This window comes from Hylobates moloch, unplaced genomic scaffold, assembly GCF_009828535.3.
Source record: "Hylobates moloch isolate HMO894 unplaced genomic scaffold, HMol_V3 SCAFFOLD_1, whole genome shotgun sequence".
Classification (NCBI taxonomy): domain Eukaryota; kingdom Metazoa; phylum Chordata; class Mammalia; order Primates; family Hylobatidae; genus Hylobates; species Hylobates moloch.
Window position 1 is genome coordinate 162,227,211 of NW_026652276.1, and position 13,892 is coordinate 162,241,102.

The 13,892-nt window shown below is 35.2% G+C and overlaps 1 protein-coding gene across 12 annotated transcripts in view; it reads right to left on the reverse strand.

Annotated features, from left to right (window-relative positions):
• C1GALT1 (core 1 synthase, glycoprotein-N-acetylgalactosamine 3-beta-galactosyltransferase 1) overlaps window positions 1–13,892 on the reverse strand; it is a 120,721-nt gene that overhangs the window by 42,513 nt on the left and 64,316 nt on the right. For all 12 annotated transcript variants that reach the window (XM_032760875.2, XM_032760880.2, XM_058446985.1 and 9 more), the window contains one exon: window positions 1,016–1,252. In XM_032760875.2, the coding sequence (XP_032616766.1) occupies window positions 1,016–1,252 (237 nt within the window). The remainder of the gene's footprint in view (window positions 1–1,015; window positions 1,253–13,892) is intronic.

Sequence of the window (13,892 nt, forward strand, 5' to 3'; positions counted from 1 at the left end):
CTATGCTACAGAGCAAACACACAGTGACCAAAGTGTTCTGTAAGAACACAGAGCACTTTCTCAGAGCTGAATTACTGTTACATAAACAATCACAAAACATGACATACTTTGTAATAGTATGTATATGTTTGCTAGTTGATAAAATGGAACCAGGCTTTGAAATCTCACCCTTCAACCTCTGCTTGAGAGGTGGTGAAGAAGTAATTTACTACTGAGAAGAGAAGAGAAACAACTCTGAATAGTGGACCCTCTGCATCCCAGAATTCCAAATGTTTTCAAGCTACTTATATTATTTCCTGTCAAACCGTATTTTGCAGAGATCTTTGTATTGTGTTAATGTCTTCTCACAATGTCTGGAACTGGGCTAAAGACAGTAAGAAATAGATGGAAATTAAAATTATGAGGGTTGATGACATCACACAGACAAACAGCTAAAGGAGAGAAACTTGGAGATAACCAACACTTAAGGGACACATAAATAACTCAACTGAGAAAATCTGGTTAGAGGTAGGAGGCTAGGAGAAAATGAAGTCTTTAGAACGCATCCTTGGTTTTTAACTTCCTTGTTCTTTGTGCCTCTTGAGGAAAAAAAAGATTAGTTATATTAACTAATTATAAAAATAAAAATTGAAACTTATGTATACCTCAAGTTTCTCTAGGAAAAGAAGACTTAAGCAAAAGCTATGACCAAAACAAACAACAAAAACCAAAGACACACATATAACAAAACTGGACCTAGAAAAACATTTTCAGAAACAAATCAAATCTGAATAGTTATGCCCTTCCCCAAATCATGGGTTCTGAACTATTTCTACTTAAAAACTAATTCAAAATTAATATCTTATTCCCTAAATAAATCTGAGTTTTAGCAATTCCCTTCTCTTGAGGCAAACCAAGAATTATTTTTAATATCTGGAATATATAGCCCATTTTAATTAACAGATATAGACAGGGATATGACAAAATTTAGACTAAAATACTGCTTATGTTTACTCCTTAATAAAGTAAACCATACCTTTATGTTGGCTAGAATCTGCATTGAAGTTCATTTGTCCTTCTAGATGATTCTGTCCATTATCATCTGAATGCCTCGCATGAGGATCATTATGAAGAACATTAGGCTGGGTGTCACCCTGTTCTCCCAACAAAATACTAAATAGCTGAGAACATAAAAGAAATCCTATTGCTGATCCACAGAGGAAGGTTAAAAAATTCAGCCAGGATTTAGAGGCCATTTCCCGAAAGTGTATTTCTGTAAGAACAAAAATTAGGAGGATGTTATAAAATCAAAGCTAGATACATAACTGGAGTAAAAATTTTGGTAACATTTAGCTATAATGGAAAGTTAATTTCTAACAGTATTTAGCTATTTATTATCTATGAGTTTACCCCTCTATTTGCTGCTAAAACAGCACACTATGGAAAATCCATAAAAAGATTAATTAGTAGGACAGTCATAGTTGGGGTGGGGTATGGATAAGTACGTCAGTATTGCACACAGAATTTCCTATTCTTCCCACCAGGATCCTTTGTGGATCCAGCACTACCTGTCATGTTGTTTTTCTTTGCTGTTAACTCTGAGTACTGAAGTCTACTTCTTTTTCTTTGGTAGCAACCACCACCCATTCTCCAACCCAAAAGTTAGCAAACCCTTTCTGTAAAGAATTAGAAATAAAATATTTTGGGCTTTTTGGGTCTCATGTGGTCTCTGTTGCATCTTCTTCTTAAATAATCTTTTACAAATGTAAAAAACATTTGTAGCTTGTGGAGGACTAGGGTCAGCACAGTTTGGGGACCCATGGACCAAAGCTGGCCTGCCACCTGTTTTTGTAAATAGAGTTTTATTTGAACACACCCATGCCCATTCATTTATATATTGACTATGGCTACTTTTGCCCTAAAACAGCAGGGTGAATAGCTACAATAGAGGCAATATGTCTCACAAAACCTTACCTAGCCCTTTATAGAAAAAGTTTGCTGGCTAGGCACAGTGGCTCATGCCTGTAATCCCAGCACTCTGGGAGGCTGAGGCGGGTGGATCACTTGAAGTCAGGAGTTTGAGACCAGCCTGGACAACATGGTAAAAAATTAGCTGGGCATGGTGGCATGTGCCTGTAGACCCAGCTACTTGGGAAGCTGAGGTGGGAGAATCACTTGAACTCAGAAGGCGGAGGTCGTAGTGTGCCAAGACTGCACCACTGCACTCCAGCCTGGGCTAAAGAGTGAAACTCTGTCTCAGAAAAAAAAAAAAGAAAAAGTTTGCTGACCTCTGCTCTATACTGCAAGATCTAGATCTTGGATGGAATCTATAATATTAACGAGATTAAGTAGGGTACCTGGGACACAGATGCCTGCTGAACTGCCCCACAACCAAACATAAAGGCCCTTTTTAAGCTTTTGTTAACAATTACTACATGGTAAAGTTATAAATTTCTATTAAATTCCTTTTAAGATTGGTCTTGACTCTAGTTTCCTATTCCTCAAGATAATTAAAAAAAGTAAGTTTACTAAGCATTTATTATATACCAGAAGTGTCCATACATTATTTCATTTTAAATAAAATTTAATTTCAATGTCCTTTTTTCATTCTCACTAAGCCCATACTGCAGATTAGGAAAGAGAAACTTTAAAAAGGTAATTTTAAACAGGTAATTCATATAGGTTGATACAATCAGAAGGAGCCACAGTTTGAATATAGGTCTGTGGGCTTAAAAAGCCCATGCCCGGCTGGGCGTGGTGGCTCACGCCTGTAATCCTAGCACTTTGGGAGGCCAAGGCAGGCGGATCACCTGAGGTCAGGAGTTCAAAACCAGCCTGGCCAACATGGTGAAACCCCATCTCTACTAAAAATACAAAAATTAGCCGGGTGTAGTGATGCATGCCTATAATCCCAGCTACCTGGGAGACTGAGGCAGGAGAATCACTGGAACCTGGGAGGCAGGACTGCAGGACCGAGATCATGCCACTGTATTATAGCCTGGGTGACAGAGCGAGACTCTGAGAAATGTAATGGAAAGGGCATGGGCTTTTTTTTTTTTTTTTTTTTTTTTTTTTTTGGGACAAACTCTTCACCTAATCACCACTAACAGCAGAGGGCAATGGGCAGTGAAAGTAGAGGTCTAGGAAATATAACCCTAAAAATCAAAATTGCTTTGAAATATTTTGTGAAAGCCAAAGGTACAAACCAACAATCACCACTACAACAATAAAAACAACTTCATGTATTTCTGGAATGGCTGACTAGGTTCTTTTAGAACAACCAAGTACAATCAGAAAAACTGAACAAAATGTAAAAAAATATAAATATACATTTGAAGACATTGGTAAGATATAAGGCAGTGAGAATTAGTAGGGCCAAAATCTGGAAGAAGGAAGGAAAGAGGCAGACCAGACATATGGCGCAGCTCTATCCTCAAGACAATGACTGATCTGAAAGAGAAAACAGTAAGGGCAATAAAGCTAAGCAAAAATTAATATCCAAAGTCTGCTTAGAGAAGAGGTCCTGAAAAACACCTATGCTCTTATCAAGGACTCTGAAAGGCTACAATCTGAGAATAAGAACAAAACAAAAACAGACCAATCTTTACAAGGGCTGAAGTCTACGTTGGAGTCATCTCAGCCACTGACTGGATGATCTGCCCTAGCCTAACTGCAAAAATATTCTCCTGGAGAAATATAAAATCATGAAGAACCTCGAATTATCACTACTTTTTTTTTTTTTTTTGGTATACAACATGGACAAAATTTTGATACACAATGTTCAAAACAGCCAGGCATCAAGATGAAAATTACAGCTAAACACAAAAAAGTAGACAATAGAAACAGAGCCAAAAGACTCAAATAAGATTTTCATATCTTTAGCTCAGAAATAACTATTCTTAATAAAGTCAAGAAATTAAATGGCAAGATTAAGAAATTAGGCATAGAATAGTCACAGCTGAAGAAAAAAATTAATAACCTAAAGAGCTAGGTCAGAAGAAAGTATGCAGAATGAAGTATGGAAAAACAAATGGATTGAAAAAGAATTGAGCAAAAAAACAGAATAAAGTGAAAGGGTCTAATTTAAGTGTTAACTGGAACCTTTGAGGGAAGAGACGTATAACTTAGGAGAAGTGATATTTAAAGAAATAATGACTGAATATTTTCCAAAACTGACAGAGTACCAACCCTCACATTAAAAAAAAAAATCTATAAAACCCAGTGAAGATTACAAAGAAAAAGAAAATATTATCTAAGTACATCAGTCAAACTACTGAAAACCAAGGACAGAGAAAAAAACTTAAAAGGTGTAATAAGATTGATAGCTGACTTTTTAGCAGAAACAACAGAATCAAGACTGTAGTGAACTATTTTTAAAGTGCTAAAAGAACAGAACTACCAACCTAGCATTCTGTATCCAGCAAAAATGTCCTTCAAGAATGAGCCTTAAAAACATGTTCAGAAAAACAAAACCTAAGTGAATTTATCACTAACAGGTCTATTCTAATTCTTTAGGCAGAAGGAAAAGAATTTCAGATAAAAATTCAGAGATGTAGGAAGGAAGAGAGAGTCATAAAAAGGGTATGTATGTAAGTAAATCCAAATAAATATTGGCTATAAAACATTTTTTGAAAGTCTCACAAGATATTAGTATTATTACCATTAAAACAAATTACAAAAGTGACATCAAAAAGTGTAAGGAGGATCCATAGAGTTTAAGAGCTCTAAAGTCATTTCACTGTCCAGGAGTTGTTAAAAAAATAATAATAATAATTAATAATAGCCTTTAAAAGACCAAGGATGTATAATATAATCTCTAAACAAACAAACAGTAAAACAATATAATTAAATTCAAATACAAAAAAAGACATGGGAAAATACCCCAAATCAAGGCAATGTTAAAAAAAAAAAAAAGGGAATATAGAATAGATGAGACAAATAGACAATAAATACTAAGGTGGTTGATTTAAAACCAAACATAGCAATGATTATATTAAAAGCAAATAGACTAAAAACTACAATTAAAAGATAAAGATTGCCAGCCAGACTTGAGAAAAATAAACCCATCTACATGCAGCTTACATATTAAATATAAGAGACACATATTAAATATATTTATAAAGTTGAAAGCAAAATAATAGAAAGATTTACCATACAAACAGTAATAAAAGGAAAGCTTACTGACACCACAAAAAACACTAATAGTTACATGGCTTGTTCTCTGTGACATTCATTAAGCTCTACATTTATGATTTTATATACTTTTCTGTATTAACATTTATTTCAGTAAAAAGTGTATACAAAAACCCCTTCATGTGTCTTCTTTATCCCATTAAGTACATACTTAATATATTCATATTTGATATAAAAATATTTATCCCAAAATCTACAAGTAAAATTGACATGCCATGACAACACACCATGCTTATGCTGCATTATGTATCTTATATTTCAGGCTCTCTCCTGAACTGTAATTCCAGTTTGGAAAGAACAACCCTAAGAAGAAGAGGAGAGGTGACGGAACAGCACAGTATAAGCAAAGTTGCCCAGTATCTTGAGATGTAAATTAACCATCGGAAACTATCAGATACTTGTTTACACCTTTTCCTCTATCTTAACTGTACCTTCAAGTTCAGAAAGGTAGGCCTTCATAGATGATGAGTACATAGCCCCACTCAACAATCCCTCTCTCCACCCCCAATCAAATTTCCCACAGGAAAAGCAGAAACAAGTTTACCATGTCTTTCTGCTGTTTTCTCTGATGAGGGGGTCTCAAATTCTCCCTCCCTACTGCCCTCTTTCCCTCATTCAGATTGGCCGTTAGTGAAATCTTTATATCCAAAAGATACAATAAAACATATACCTCCTGTCTTAAGTGATTGTTTTCAAATTCTAAATATCTTGATTGTCTGAGGCCCAGTTCATTAGACCTTGCTCTAACCAGAAATCTTGGTTTGAAATTTCATTCAAACAGCCAGAGAACTGATTATTCAAATATCTGTTTGATATTATACAAGTCCTTCCTTTAGCAGTATACATGATCAAGACAATCTACAATAGAGGTATGTGATGTGAAAGTACCATGAATTGAAAACATGAAGCTAAGAGAAGTAAATGAAAGGTGTTTTAACTCTTAATTTCTTATGGAGAAAGACAAGCAGAATACGATAGAAGCAGTGAACCTGGAGGAAGACTTTTAAGGTAACATTAGCAGATACTGAGGTGTCACTCTCTACATCCTCTGATTCTCTCACTAACACTTTGCCTTACAGCACACTGATCTTGATTTTCCATTGCTTTTTGTCCTAGCTATGATTTTGCCTTAATACCATATATAACCACTTCACCATCTCAGAAAGGAACAAAGACAGTATTTTACTGCTGCAGTCTACCGCTCCTGGCACTGGAGAAGAAAGCAGTAGTCACAATGCCATTCAGTACCACTTAGGCAGAAAGCACTGTGACTGAGAAGAGGAAGGACTGCAGGACCAGAGAAAATCCCTATTCCTAACATCACAGTGGATATCCGAAGTTAAAGAAGTGCTTAACCCAGCTCCATCAACTACGAATACTAACATGCTACTCAATCATTTCCAAGGACATGTTGAGCTTCACAACAAGCCTACTTCTATAGCACAAAAAAAGTTACTGTTTGTGGAAAGCTAGTGAAGTACTTATGGACACAGTTTTTCTTAGCTGAAGAGGCACTTTTTAAGCAAGGCATCTTTCCTGGAGTGAGTGTAGGGAAAATTGACTTATTGGTGTTATATAATTGTTTTTAACTTTAAAATGTTTTGTGATGCTGTCTGATGCCTGTCATACTCTCTTACTCTTCTCCAGAGTATCAGCACACTCAGAATGTGTTGGTTCCTCTTGTATTGTGTTTACCACATTCCTTCCAATTTAAAGGACTCCTGCCTTATGACTAAATAACTGTCAACTCCCATTTTTTTTTCCTGCTCCTGGAATAAAATAGCCATCTCATGGGGGTAGAATGCACCCCAAAGCTCACTCAGATTTTTGGCAAAAATCATGTCCACAAGAGTGTTGAGGTAGACTAGACCGGAAAAAGACACAGCTTAACCACACTGCACATTATGAGGCCTTAAATACATATTTCTTTGAATTGGGTGGGGGAAGTTCTTAATGCCAAGTGCTTCCAAACCTGATGTGTAATCAGAATCGCTTGAGGATATTTTAAAAGTACAGATTTCCAGGCTTGACAACTGAGGTTTCAGATACAAAAGAACTCCCAGGACAACTAAAATTTATATTTTAATTTTATTTTTAAAGGGACAGCTTTATGTTATTCATTGTTAAAAAAGCATTTAGAATGAAGAAATCATCACAAGTCCTACTACCCAGAAACAATAATCATTAATATTTTGTGATTATCATTACAGGTTTATCTCCAGCAATAACAATAGGAGAGGTAATTACAGTTAACATTTGAGCCCTGTACTGACAGCATCTGCAAACTATAAAGTACGGACTAATATTCCAATTTACAGATGAATTCAGACACAGAGAGTCACACTAACAATCTGAATCAGAATTCAGACTCTTAACCACTTTGCTATTATGTCTTAGTCCATTTTCTGGTATTTATAACAGAACGACTGAAACTGGGTAATTTATAAAGAGAAAGAATTTATTTCTTACAGTTACGGAGGCTAGGAAGTCCAAGGCCAAAGGGGGCACATCTGGTAAGAGCCTTCTTGCTGTTGAGGACTCTTCTCTAAGAGTCTGGAGGTGGCACAGAGCATCACATGGCATGAGGGATACGCATGCTAACGTGTTAGCTTAGGTTTGTTTCTCTTCCCTTTCTTTATAAAGCCAACAGTTCCCTTCCCATGATAACCCATTAAGTTATTAACCCATTAATGGATCAAACCATTCATGAGGGCAGAGGTCTGTCTCATAAACCAATCACTTCCTTAAAGGCCCTATTAATATTGCCAAACTTGGAATTAAATTTCAACATGCGTTTTAGAGAGGACAAATATTCAAACCATAACACTACAGTTTTACAGAATGGGAACTGTATTAGTCATCTCATTTTTAAAGATTTAACATATTAGATTTATTTGAATTTATAGGAAATAAAGGAAAGAAAATGAATCTAAAAAATCTGAATGTCACCTAGACATTTGTAATATGACCCCCATCCTCTAAAGGATCCCTCTAAAAATTAAGATGAGTTTACAAAGAAACAGAAAGGAGTTGGAGGGCTCTTATTAAATAAGCTCAATTTTAGGCAGTATCTATTGATTTCTTGCTGTGAAATGTGGAAATCAGCATGGATACACACATGTACAAATATATATATACATATACATACACACACACTCCCTCTGCCACAACCAATTTTTGTTAACTGCTTTTATTTGGTAAAAATGTACATAGTTTACATTATATGAACTATGAACTGTAATTCCATGACTGCTTAATCCTGCATCTACATTAAACTAGATTCCATGCTCAGCAAGAGTCCTTTTTAATCACAACTCCTCTAAATTTGAGTTTTTCATTAATATCATGTTTTTGTTAGCTGGGTTTCAGCAAGTAGTTTTTTTAATGGTGCTAATCGGTGCCATATCTGAAATTCTTGCAGGCTTCAGAATGTCTGCTATTGCACAAACTTTCTTCTCCCTAAGAACTTTGTAAATATTACTCCATGGTCTTCTTACATGGGTGCCAGAGAATTCTGAGGATAGAGCCTTTATCCTCTTCTCTTTTGCTTGGTTTTCAGCCACTCCACTAGTTCAAGAATATTCTTTCACCAAGATTTTAATGCCCTTTACCATGAGCGCATGTCTTCCTCCTTTCAGGCTTTCAGAAAGTCAGTGTAATTCACAATAAAGTCCCTGAAATTTCTAGTATTTTTTTTTTAATTTTAACATTTTATACCACATTTTGCCAAGGTGACAATTAGGTACTTCTAATTTTGCTCTGAATTATGATATGCATTTGCTGCATTTACATATTCAAAATATATTCCCTTTTCTAACGATATTACAATAATTTTTGATACATCTTTATATTTTCCCAAAAGATTTTCCTTATGAAAGTGATATAAATCTTATAGTCACACACCTTACATTTACAATTATAGTACATGTGAGGTACCATGTTAGAAATTTTTGTTTTTTTCTGATCCTCACAGCAACCTGAAAACTCGATAGCAGTATCCCCTTCATATTGCAGATGAAGAAACTGAGTATGAGAAAGGTTAATTAAATTGACCCAAACCAGCCAGCCAACACAGTAAATTGGAATTTTCACCCCCATTTCATTTAAAGTTCACTAGTTTTTCCACACGCCACTCTCTCACCTATAGTTGTCTATTAACTTTCCATATCCTTTCCCTTTCTCTCTAAAATTATCTTTAAATGGAATACTTAAAAGGTTATGTCATCAGTAGGTCCAACAAGAAACCGCTTTTGCTCTGTGTATAAATCTTGAGGTGAAAATAAGATATTGAAAAGTCCACGGGCTCTAAGAATGGACTGGGTGGATGTTAATGTTTGCTGAGAGATTGGAACTGGTTTCAGACTAAATGTTCATGCCTCTGCTCTTTAATCTTGCCATTAAAAAATTCAAATGTTTCTCTATATAAATTCTTAAACACAAAAGGCAAACACACTGCTAAAGACTTAACCCATACAGTGTTTTCAATATACTTTTCAATAAACAAAAATAAATTTATTAAGTAGAATTTCACTTGCAATAAACCCTCTATAGTTTTCTTCTAATTTTAGGGAATATTTGTATTGTGTTTCTTCCAGTTCCTAGTTATAAGCAGACATAAGCTGCCAAGCTGAGATCTATGTTTTAAAGCTCAAAAATTATTTTCAAATATATAGCACTATGCTATATACTGGGAAAAGCAAAAAGCAAGTATCTTTCCCTGCTTTCCTGGAGTTTAGTTTTGCTAATGATTCAGGAAAGTAAAAATAGCAAAGAAACAGTTCGGAAACAATACAGCGGCACAGCAAAAGCAGTGCTAAGAGGAAAACTTATAGCACTAACTGTTTACATTTAAAAAGGAGAAATAAATTGATTATTTAAGCTTCCACCTCAAGACTCAACATAAAGAGCAAAATAAACCCAAAGAAAGAAGGAATAAAATAAGAGCAGAAATTAATAAAATTTAAAATAGGCATTATTTTAAGTGAATTAACACAGGAACAGAAAACCTTATTCGTTCTCACTTATAAGTGGTAACTAAACACAGAGGACATATGGACACAAAGAAGGGAATGACACCAGAAACTACCTAAGACTGGACAGAGGGAAGAGGGTGAGGACTGAAAAACTATCTATTGGGGACTATGTTTAAATACACCAAACCCCCATGACACACAATTTACCTCTGTAACAAATGTGTATATGTACCCCTGAACCTAAAATGTAAAAAAAAAAAAAGAACTGGTTCTTTGATAAGATTAATAAAATGGATAGCCTCTAAAGATTGAGACACAAACTACCAATAGCAGGAATAATACAGGGGATATTTCTACTGACCCTGCAGATATCAAAGGATAATAAGGGAATACTACAAACAACTCTACACGTATAAATTTGACAACTTAGATGAAATGGACCAATTCCCTGAAAAGCATAAACCATCACAATTCACTCAATATGAAACAGATTATTTGAACAGCCATATAATTATTTACAGAAACTGAACTCACAATTTTAAAACTCCCCCACCCCCACCCGACCCCCACAAAAATCTCCAGGTCCAGATGGTTTTACTGGAGAATTCTAACAGATGTTCTAAAAATTATTTTTTAATGTTTTAACATCAATTTTGTACAATATCCCCCAAAAAGTAGAAGAGGAGAGAACACTTCCCAATTCATTTTATCAAGTTCACATTACCCTGATACCAAAATCCAACCAAGACAGTACAAAAAAAAAAAACAAACAAAAAACTACAGACTACCCTTCTCAGGAATACAGAAACAAAAATACTTAAAAGTATGAATTAGCATGTTAAGTACTAATACTTAATGAAGTATTAGTATTTAACAAAGTATTAGTAAATAGAATTCAGCATTATGTAAAAAGAATTATGACCAAGTAGAGTTTATTCTGAGTATGTAAGGATGGTTCAATATTTAAAAATCAACACGATTCATCCTATTAACCAACTAAAAAGGAAAATTCACACAAATGAAAAGATGCAGAAAAAATACTTGACAAAATCCAATACTCATGACAAATAACTCTCAGAAAAACAAAAACAGGAGGAATTTCCTTAACTTGATAAAGAACATGTATCAAAAACTAACAGCTAATGCTACACTTAATGGTAAAAGACTGAATGTTTTCACATCAAGATCATGAACAAGGAAAGGATGTCCACTCTCATCACTCTTACTCAATATAGTACTGGAAATTCTAGCCAGTATAATAAAGGAAAAAAATAAAAAAGAGAATGAAGAGGAATATAGATTGTAATGGAAAAAATGAAACCATCCCTATCTGCAGATTTGTAGATAATGTGACTGTGAAGGAAATCTCAAGGATTTTGTGAAAAGAAAAATGCTAGAAAGAGTAAATTCAGCAAGGTCACAGGATAAAAGATACACATGCCAAAATAAATTGTATTTCTATATACTAATAATGAACACAAGGACACTAAAGTAATACAATGCCATTTACAATTGCTCAAAAAAACATGAATTATGTGTAAAGCTAAAAAAACATGTATACAACTTGTATGATAAAAGCTAAATAATGCTGATGAAGAAAATCAAATAAGATCTGAATAAATAAGGATTCATACTGCGTTCATGGAATTAAAAATTCAACTTAGTAAGGAGGTCAATTCTCCCCAAATTGACATGCGTGCTTAATGCAATTTCTACTGAAGTTCTAGCAAGATTTTTTTGTAGAGACGGACAAGATTATTCTAAAATTTGTAGGCAAGGGCAAAAGAACTAGAATAGCTGTAGTTTTGAAAAATGAGAAAAAGGGGAGGGATAAGTCACCTGAGTTCAAGACATCATATGGCTATAGAAATCAAGACCTTATAGTTCTGGTGAATGGACACATGGATCAATGGAGCAGAATAGAAAACCCAGAAACAGACCCACATACATATGCTCAACTGATTTTTGACATAGGTACAAACGCAAGTGATGGCGCAAAGACAGCCTTTTCAACAAATGGTGGTGGACATTCCTAGGCAAAAAAATAAATAAACCTAGACCAAAGTCTCACACCTGAGACAAAATTAACTCAAAATGATCATAAACTTAAATGTTAAAACATGCAAGTATTAAACTTTTAAGAAAAACAAAACCTGTGGTATTTAGAGCTAGGAAAAGAGCTCTTAGACTTGGAACCAAAAGCACAATTTATAAATGGGAAAAATTGATATTAAACTTTATCAAAATTAAATCTCTTGCTCTGTGAAAGACCCTATTAACAGAATGGACAAACTACAGACTGGAAGAAAATATTTGCAAAGTACATGTCTTAGATCATTTTCAGCTGCCATAACAGAATACCACAAACATGGTAATTTATGGAGAACAGAAATTTATTTGGCTCACAGTTTTGGAGGCTGGGAAGTCCAAGAGCATGGCACTGGCACCTGGTGAGGGTCATCCCATGGTGGAAGGCATCACATGGCAAGGAAGTGTGCACAAGACAGAGAGAAAAACGGGGCCAAACATCCTTCCTATCAAGAGCCTATTCCTGTGATAATGGCATTAATCCATTCATGACGGCAGAGCCTTAATGACCTAATCACCTATTAAAGGTCCTACCTCTTAATGCTGTTACAAAGACAATTAAATTTCAACATGAGTTTTGGAGGGAATATTCAAACCATAGCAACACATATCTGAAAAAGAATTCACTTTTGAAGTATACAAAGAACTCTTGCCCAGGCACGGTGGCTCACGCCTGTAATCCCAGCACTTTGGGAGGCTAAGGAGGGTGGATCACGAGGTCAGGAGTTCAAGACCAGCCTGACCAACATGGTGAAAACCCATCTCTACTTAAAAATACAAAAAAAAAAAAAAACAGCCAGGCATGGTGGCGTGTGCCTGTAATCCCAGCTACTCCGGAGGCTAAAGCAGGAGAATCGCTCCAACCTGGGAGGCAGAGGTTGCAGTGAGCAGAGATGGTGCCACTGCGCTCCAGCCTGGGCGACAGAGTGAGACTCCGTCTCAAAAAAAAAAAAAAAAGAACTCTCAAAACCAAAAAACCAAGAACAAACAAGAATAAAAATGCAATAAAAAATGGGCAAAAGACATTTCACCAAAGATCTATAGATGACAAGAGCATGAAAACATATTCAACATCATTCATTATTAGGAAAATGCAAACTAAAACTACAATATTCTTCTACACACCTACAAAGATGGCTAAAATTTAGAAAATAGTGATACCACCAAATGTTGGTGGGGATGTAGAGAAACTGAATTACTATACATTACTGGTTGGACCATAAAACAGTGTCAAGCTACTATGGATCAAAGGTAACTATGCAGAGAAAAATATGTTCTAAACCATTAAACCGAATTTTAACTGAGACACTATTCATCTTGACAAAATGGGGAATATACCAAACAAATCTGAATGATATGCCCCCCGTCTGGTAAAGCTTCCCACCCACACACACACCCAATCTCCTGGAGTCTTTTTAAAAAATCACAGAAAAGATCAAGATAAATCTCTACTTGCACTTGCCCCAGGTCCCAGATCTCCTATTTACCTGTCTCAGGCAGCTAAACGTCTACAAAGAGACTATCAACCAGCAGCAGCATAAAACTTCAGCTAAAATTTAAAGGGAATGATCCAAAACAATTGTCTCTATGTGGAAAGAAGTAAAAGAGGTTTCCCCATCCACACATTTCTTAAGATTAGCTAGAACTGATTCTATTTAA